Source organism: Pundamilia nyererei, unplaced genomic scaffold (assembly GCF_000239375.1).
Source record: "Pundamilia nyererei isolate P.nyererei 1_Seehausen unplaced genomic scaffold, PunNye1.0 scaffold00047, whole genome shotgun sequence".
In the NCBI taxonomy this organism is placed as follows: domain Eukaryota; kingdom Metazoa; phylum Chordata; class Actinopteri; order Cichliformes; family Cichlidae; genus Pundamilia; species Pundamilia nyererei.
The window spans coordinates 1,951,631-1,960,379 of record NW_005187448.1 but is presented as its reverse complement, the minus strand read 5'-3'; the positions used below and the strand labels follow the sequence as shown (position 1 = coordinate 1,960,379).

General features: G+C 39.8%; 1 protein-coding gene across 1 annotated transcript; it reads left to right on the top strand.

Moving 5' to 3' along the window:
* The first annotated feature begins 2,917 nt into the window (after nt 1-2,917).
* Nucleotides 2,918-5,458, top strand: hoxc9a (homeobox C9a). Its single transcript, XM_005732556.1, has 2 exons — nt 2,918-3,559; nt 4,621-5,458. The coding sequence occupies exons 1-2, from the start codon at nt 3,016-3,018 to the stop codon at nt 4,863-4,865; spliced, it is 789 nt and encodes a 262-aa protein (XP_005732613.1). The 5' UTR covers nt 2,918-3,015; the 3' UTR covers nt 4,866-5,458.
* The last annotated feature ends 3,291 nt before the right edge of the window (nt 5,459-8,749 follow it).

The following is an 8,749-nucleotide window of genomic DNA, read 5'->3' as shown; positions in this document are numbered from 1 at the left end:
TTTTTTGGATAAATTATTTTGCATGTCAGAAGGACAAACGACTGTAGTAAAATGAAAACGTAGACTCGCTGTAATAGACAGTGTCATATATTGCATAGATTACAAATCGTTATTAGACCAATATGAGATTTTTTGAAACCTCAGATATAAAACCAACTGTGCCACAGACGACTACAAATCCCTTAAACAAGCCAAACAGACGGTTCTGTATTTTTCTCCAGTTAAACTTTTAGCCTTATACTTTTGATTTGTCAAGTTTCACTCTTGATTTGTTGATTTTAGAGTGCATGTGTTCAACAAAAACAGTCACTTCTGCTACACGAGGTTGTGTTTCTCTATAAAATGTTATGGAACTAAAGTAGGACAGTGTTTGGTCATGCAACAAAAGGGGATTTTCTGTGACAGTATATTATCAGCTGGTTCAGCTGTAAGTGTAGTTGTGCCCTGGAAGAATAGAGATTAAGGACAGACATTCATCAAAAGAAAAAAGAAACGACGAACAACAAATGGTTTATATAAAAAATACTTTTTATTTATTGCAAAATAAGACGGATACAAGAGTGAAATGGATGATGGGAGATAATTGAACAGAAGTTACTTCTCATTAATGACACATACACACACGCACACACGGAAACAAAAGCACACTTCAAAACAATAAAAATGATATTAGTGCATTGTTGCAGACATCGATACAGGATATATTCGAATCCGTCTTTACGATCAGATTGTAATAATTGCTCATTGAGTACTATTTCATTATACTGGGAATATCTGAAATCAGCAGACTGCAAATGTTAAACCTCCAGAAAACAAATGAATAAAAGAACTGATCGGCACATTTGGTAAATTTCTTTGTTTCGATTAACCTGCGGGTGAACAATAACTAGGCTCAGAGCTGCGCATTCATCAGCACACACCAGGACACCGTTTGGAGTTATCCGGGTTAAGGTCCGCCGTCTGGTCTTTTAAATTTCATGGTTGAATCTGAACTCAGCAGCGAGCACAAACGTAGGACTTCCTACTGCGTATATGATTTGATGCACGTTGTTTTACACCACGAAGCCAAAATGTTGAATATCGTGTCGGTTAATCAACAAATGTAAAACTGTATTTTGACTCTAGCTGATCTAGGATAATTACCGGCATCGTTTATTCCTTAGCCTGGCGCTGACAAAGGCTCGTTTTTAAACGCCAAAGCTACAGATGTTGCAAATTGGGGTAATTATAATTTTATTACAATCATTCTTTTCGCTCTTTTTTCTTTCTTTCTTTGTTGTTAAACTCTTGTTTCGTATATTTCAGTGCATGAAACTGTATTTTAGCCCAGTTTGAGATAATGTTTGCCACAGTGAAGTGTGACTTGTTCTTCCACACCACATATTTTCTCGTTTGCACATAACTGTCAGCTTTGCACGTCCCAAAATGGATTTCTTGTCTTAAAGGTTGCAATCAGTTAACCTTTTTTTTTTGCCAGTTCAATTCCTTTTATAAACAACTAGTCCACAGCAGAGACGATATTATCTGAAACATTAAACCTGCAGTTGCACATAAAAGAATAAATACTGCATAAAACAGATTAAATAGTCCAAATACAACATATGGGCAAAATATAACAGTGTGGGTAAAAGCACACACACACACACACACACACACACACACACACACACACACACACACACACACACACACACACATTGGAACGTGTGCAGCTTTTAGGAATTAATAATTCATCATCTATATTATCTACCTCATCCACCCTCCGCAAATGCATTATATTTTCTTCTGTATGACGCCGGTGGCTACTTTAGTTGCTCCTGTATCACCGTATAGTTGATCCTCTTCTATTTGCTGTGTCTCTGCATCTCTATTTAAGAATCAATTCTTGTTTCACTGCCTGCTAACTGACACGCTACCCATGTGCATTGCAGGGCAAAAACAGCAGACTCATGCCACTGGATACAACAGTAACATTACCCCTGTCATTAAAGCTTTCACAGTTAGCCTTTTAATGAACCATTTTACCTCTTCTGCTTCCAAAGTCCGCTCTGCTGTCTTCGGCCCTTCTTGTTTCATATGAATTGTTTCAGATACTCATAGTGGTGGTGGTGGTGGTGCCGGTTTAATGTTGAGCGAGGAACTCGGATGCAGTCTTATTAACGACACGTTTATGAACAATCAAATGGTCCTCGTTAAAATTTATTGATGGGCATAAAAACATGAACGGTCACTAGCCGAATATAGCGCGCCGTAGTGGGCTGCTTGTCAAGAATCTGAATCCCCACCTCTCCTATCTCTGCAGATCCCATTTAGGAAATGTTTGCTGTATCCTCGTTAAAACAGTGCAAACTTTATTAGTGGCGTATGCTACATCCTCGTATTTTTGATTCAGTCTCTCCAGTATCCAATCCAGCTATATCTAGCCACCGTGGAGGCTTTTCTCCTAAGAAATAAACCTCATGCCGCAGGAAACTCTAACACCTCCGCTTTATCAAACGTGCTTTAAAGCGTGGTTTGATAAAGATATAAGAGTAAACGATTCGGTAAACACTTTGCTGTAATACTATCCCTTGCAACAGCATGGCGCTACGGTAGATTTTGCCAGACAAAGATTGATTACACCATCAAATAGTGCCTTGCTCTTAGACGTAATGTGCGCAGGTCTGTTGTGCGACTAGAGGTAGATCCACTACTAGAACTACAAATGCGTATTTTCTTCATGAAAGAACATAGTTTTTGGAATTGCCTCTGTGCCTCCGAGAAAAAATAGTAAAAGATTATATTCTTTAATCCGATTTATGTGTACTGGTATCCCAAGATAAGTGGCGCATTGATCCACTGTACAATTTTTGTGGGGGTAAATATAATCACGTGTTGGTGAGGCAGCCAATAGCAGCCCGGGAAGCGTTGAGAAATAATTACCTGCCTTGATTGTTCTATGGCTAGATAAAAAAAAGTACACATACACTCCATATAATAATCGGATGCATGTAAAAGAGTCGGTGAAGCTTCGACATGTCGACCACGGGTCCCATAAGTAATTATTATGTGGACTCCTTGATCAACCATGAAAACGACGATGTCCTTACTGCAACTCGTTTTTCGGCGCCCGGTTCGCACCCAGCCGGTCCTCGTCCGACGTCGCTAGTACCGGAGTGTGCTGACTATCCTTCCTGCAGCTTCGCACCCAAGCCACCCGTCTTCTCCACCTCCTGGGCCCCTGTACACTCCCAGTCATCAGTGGTTTACCATCCATACAGTCACCAACCTCACTTAGGCACAGACTCGAGATATGTGCGGTCATGGCTGGAGCCGATATCAGGCGCCGTGCCTTTCCATGGCTATCCGGGGAACAACAGGCACTACGGGTTGAAGCCCGATGCATTTCAAGAACACAGAGCCGGCGAGTGTCTCGGCTCCAGCGGACGGACCTACACGGATTATCTGTACTGCTCATCCACTGACACGCGAGACAAGACGCAGCAGAATCTCCCCTCTCCTGAGTCGGAGCTCATGGCTTCAGGAAAACATAAAGATGAGAAACCGGAGCTAGATCCGAGTAAGTTCAAGCGCCTATACGATCTTTTTACAGCCCTGTGGGTGTTTTTTTTGGGATAGCTTTAAATATGCTTTTGCTCAGAGCCATTTGAACGACCTGCTTAAAAGTAAAATTATTAACTGCTGCATTCTTCCTTTCAGCTCAGCTCTGAATCGCTCCTTGCTATAGGGAGCAAGCTTTAGGAACTCTAAAAGACAAATGCTTCTGGGCTAATATTGGGGCAATAAAACCAGACGGGGTTGTTAACATGGACTCAAACCTACAGGAAGACGTTGAATTTGGGAGGATGTTGCATAAGCTTAAAACACATGCAAGGTGTTCTAAAGGTGGCCTAAACTCACTTAAGAATCCATATTCGTCATATGGTGCATTGTTACGACTTTATGTTGACCCCGTGCTATTAAAGATGGCACAGCAAACCCTGTAAGCCGAATTTAAGTCCTGTATTGTTAGATGGGCCCTTCCTGTGTGGAAAAGCCACATTCTGGCTCTGTTTGACCCCCAGATGGAATAAAAGGAAATAAAAACGGTTCTCACATAGTGAAGAGATTACATACATGTGTATGGATGCATATGACTATCTGCTCTCTTCTCTGGGTCCAAAACAAATTCACATGACTCTTTTTTTCAGACAACTTGAGGAATGTAGGGACATACTCGAGGACTTTCACCACGGACCTGTAAAGGCTTGAACCACGGGCCATTTTATGGGCCAATAAAGTGAATAAGCGCATTGAGTATTTTACGACGGTGTTACTCACAAGTTAAGGGGACAAGGAAGCAAATCAGTGGAGGCTTGGAAAGTGTAAGACTGAGAATCTTTCCTTAAAATGTTAACTGGCAGTTTAGCTTTAACGACGTACACCCAAACGTGTGTGTGCCTTGGCACTGTTTTCAGTTTGTTGCACTTTCTGATGAGTCCACAGATTTCCTATAAATCCAGGGGCTCATTCAATTTATTTTTTTTAAAGGCCGAACAGTTAATGCTGATGTCATCTGTTTCACAATTTAGCTTTATATTGTTATTCTGTCTTTATCATTGCTGTTGTTTGTATTTGCAGATAACCCTGTGGCAAATTGGATACACGCCCGCTCCACAAGGAAGAAGCGATGTCCTTACACAAAGTACCAGACTCTCGAACTGGAAAAGGAGTTTCTGTTCAATATGTACCTTACAAGAGACCGCCGATACGAGGTCGCCAGAGTGCTGAATCTGACTGAGAGGCAGGTCAAAATCTGGTTTCAGAACCGGAGAATGAAGATGAAGAAGATGAACAAAGAAAAGACCGACAGCAAAGACCAATAATGTGGACTACAGTGACACAACAACCAACAATAACCACTAGTCTAATGGACAGCACAGATGTACCAAAACACACGACAAGCGCCCCTCTCCTCCTTATATTTATCACTTTTGTTGGATTTTTTTGTATTAACCTTAACTTCCAGACTGTTTGATGCCGAATATTATTTTTTAGTGTACATTTATGTGTCGAGCGTTTAAGTAGGAAAAAAGAAAGAAAAAAGAAAACGGAAAACTTCTAAGGAGAGAATTACACTTTGCTTTCACTTCGAGATATGTGGTTTTGTAAAAGAAATTAAAGAAGCGCAGTTTGGATACGCTTAAACTGTCCGGAGAAAGAGAATACTTGAATTCCTTTGAATTTCACAAAAACCATAATTTATGCTGTGAATGTTTTCTTTCATGTTTATTTTCTTTGTACGCTGTTGTGCAGGTGTAGTATTTTGTACAGCAACATCTGCGGTCGACATGTCTGTCTTGTATTTTTGTGATAGTTGTAGCTGTATTTGTGCACATTTTCTTTCTCCTTTTTTTGACTGTAGCCTACGAGTTTAATTATAGAGTGTAGATATAGACCTCTGCAAATATAACCATAATCCCAAGCTCTTGTTTTCTGTGTTTATTGTGGCTTTGCAGACTGTGTATTTGCGATCGCATTTAGCAGACTACACGGCTGTACAGGGGATTCCAAAGCAGTATTACCCCGTACTAGAAAATAAGTAAATGGATACAAAAATTTCTGAAATTCAAAACAACAGGAAAACGGACCCAACCAAAACTACAAACGCAAAAGACGGTTGATTTATTAATAAAAGTTCCTTCACATTTTTTAGTACGCACTGTTTTGGCCGCTGAGTGTGCCCCCATTACATTAAAGGCCTAAATGAGCTCTGCTATTACAAATAATGGCGAAATAGAAAGTTTGGCGTAGCCTATTTAAGGCTTTACTGGGACAACATTGTTTTAATTTTGCTTGGCATCTCTTTGCACTTGTGTCTTAATTACAGCTTCTTAGTCGCAAACATTCACATTCATGCCGTTTTATACGTTATCCATTTAGGAGAGTAAGTAGACCTGAAAAAAACTCTCAACGCAGAATTGATTATGTTTTATATCAATAACAAAATACATAGTAATTTTTTATATAAATTTCTCCCAAAAGCACGTCTCTTTAAGGTTTTAAAATGTACCAAAACATTTTAAATGCTGGCTTAAAATAGGCGATCCTTTTTAAATTGTTCATATAATATTCTTATAGGGACAGAGATGAATGCACGAGGTTTTTACCATATTTATTTCTTTATTAGGTCAATGCCCTATATGAGTTGAAAGTAGCCCATCAACCACATTTGTGCAGTTTCCGAAAGAGTACTAAAAAACCCATTAACCACCAATTAAACACAATTTCTAACTAAATGTTAATTGCATTGCCAGGCTCATTGGCGATCAGAAAATCTGAGACCAGATTTGAAAAGTTTCGTTTTAAGCGAGAGACAGTTTCCCATGTCTCGCATTTGTTTCCTGGGATAGACCTAAATTGCCTTTTTGTGGTGGCAAACAATACGGGCAGGATGCTGTAATTTCAAAGCCCAATCCAGTGCATTTCCGCTCTGCTTGGACAAAAATGCCAGTTTTACAGCCCCTGTTGGAGCTCGGCTGTTTGTCTCAAATGCAGACCAACAAAGCAAACTCGACTAACTGGCTAGACGTCTGGGCTAAATTACTTTATGGTTTTAATGGACGCTGGTGGTGGACTCGTTCAAAGGAGAAGCATGCGCACTGTTCTGGGGACTTTTGCCTGACTGGGCCAGCCGCAAAACCCCCTGCACTTCATCATATGAGTCGTCTATTAGTCTACAATTAGATGGGAAAAGTCAATAACCATTGTGCATAAATGTGAGTGCTGCAGAGCGCTATTATCTCTTGTATAAAAGTGATCAGCTGCCACGACAGGAAACGACAGCACAGCAACTATTTCAAGTCTACAGACAAGCAAGACGAAGACAGAAGGCACGTGTTTTATAGATTCCACAGTAATTAACTGCTTTAACTTTATTTAAAGAAAAATACAGGGTGCACACATCCTCTATACATTCAACCCTTTCTGGCCACATAGCAGTTGTCGCTGATTGGTGGAGTTATTCAGGTTTAATGACACATTTCGACACTAGATGACGCTGTATGTCCACGTTTTGAGGAGTGTGTCTGCGTTGAAGAGCTTTTTTACAGCTCTGTGGCTTGGCTGAAGAGTGAAGAGTAACCTATCGATGACAAAATGACAGATATGGCCACCAACCACATTTTGTGTAATAGGCCACAGAACAGCAATCCGGAATGCAGCCAGCTGGTTGTTGTGCTGGCCAAACAATCTGTGCAAATATAGTAATCTTTTTTTCACTTCAGAAAAAAAGATTATGCTTTTGTTATTTACTCGGGTTTTTTTGTAGCTTCTTTCATTGTCTGTGGATTCATGAGTTAATACGGCTGTTTTGTGGGTGGTAGTTGTGTGCTCAATTCTAAAAACGCAAAATCATATCTGCAATATACATGCAGTACATGTTCATAGCCTTTTACAAAAACGTAATTAAGCATAATACATAATAATGCATAATCTGTGTGTTTTTTATATTTGCTGCCTCTGCTTTTCAAGCTGTAAATTCAAACCAGACTGAGACACTTTATTAAAAAAAGTATTTAAAAAATCCACAATTAATAAAGAGCCGAAAATCACATTCAGCCAGAGACTCCTTTATTAGCAGTTTTTAAACAGTTGCATCTGTAACATAAAATCAGTGCAATAAATAAATGGCAACAAAACAACACATCGATAACAAAATCAGCAAAAGCATAAACCGCTGCATCAATAATAATAATAACAATAATAATGATAATAATAATAATGATAATAATAATATGTCCAGTAAAGAAAGGGCTACCTGTACCATTTTAGTCCTCAGTCCGTGTCGGTTGTAACGTCTGTACCAACAATTCAAATTCTCCAACAAGTGATTAGCAATCTGCATATTTATAGAGTGTGAAAGGTCTATAAATGCGTCCAGTGCGCCTTTCATATTTTACGATGATGTGTAGAAACCGTCAGTAACCCCACAAAAACCCACACAGGCATAGAGACCACGCGAGTACTGAGCTGGGAATCGTGCGAGTTGATTGCACCTAAACATTCAATGTTAAATTTTATGAACTCCCCCGTGTGAGATTTACTGCCCATCCTCGTCGGTTTTACGGGGTCAGTAAATGGCACCTATAGCATTCATAGGTCGTGTTTATATTTGCGTGCATCGGTGCTTTGGAGCGCCTGGCGGAAATCTGTCGCCTTGGCCTCTACACGGTTTTGCATCGAGGAATGTTTTGTCTTCAATTCGGTGTTTTGCTCGGGGGACTGAACAGCTCCGAATCTGTGTTGTTTTTATTTTTAATACCGTTTTAATGCTGTTGATAAACTCCCAAATATCATCCCGACCCAATGGAGCCCAAGAAAGGCCAACTGTTTTCTGGGAACTTGTATATAACCTTCAGGGCATGATAGAAAAAAATAAAAAATAAAAATACCTCATCACAGCAGCTTAATCCGCTTAGAAAGAGGGGAAATCCTACCTGCTTTAAACACCTCATAACCCCCATACAAAGAAGCAAAACTATAAATTCAGACTACACAGGAAATGTATCATGCTTCATCGTCTTTATATCGTAACCATTTCACAACTGAATTGTTCAGCTTGTAAGAAAGGTTTTTTTGTGTGATAAACTTAACATTGATCATATTTACAGCCTCTTAGATTGTTGGTTATGATTAGTGAAGCCTTTCTCAAGGTGGATATACGTAGGGCCCACGTCTGACCGGTCATGGAAAGATGAAGGGGTGGGGG

Coding starts and splice junctions, on each gene's coding strand:
- hoxc9a (XM_005732556.1), top strand. CDS start 3,016: ATGTCGACCACGGGTCCCATAAGTAATTATTATGTGGACTCCTTGATC. Junction 3,560..4,620: donor GAAACCGGAGCTAGATCCGA/GTAAGTTCAAGC, acceptor TTGTATTTGCAG/ATAACCCTGTGGCAAATTGG.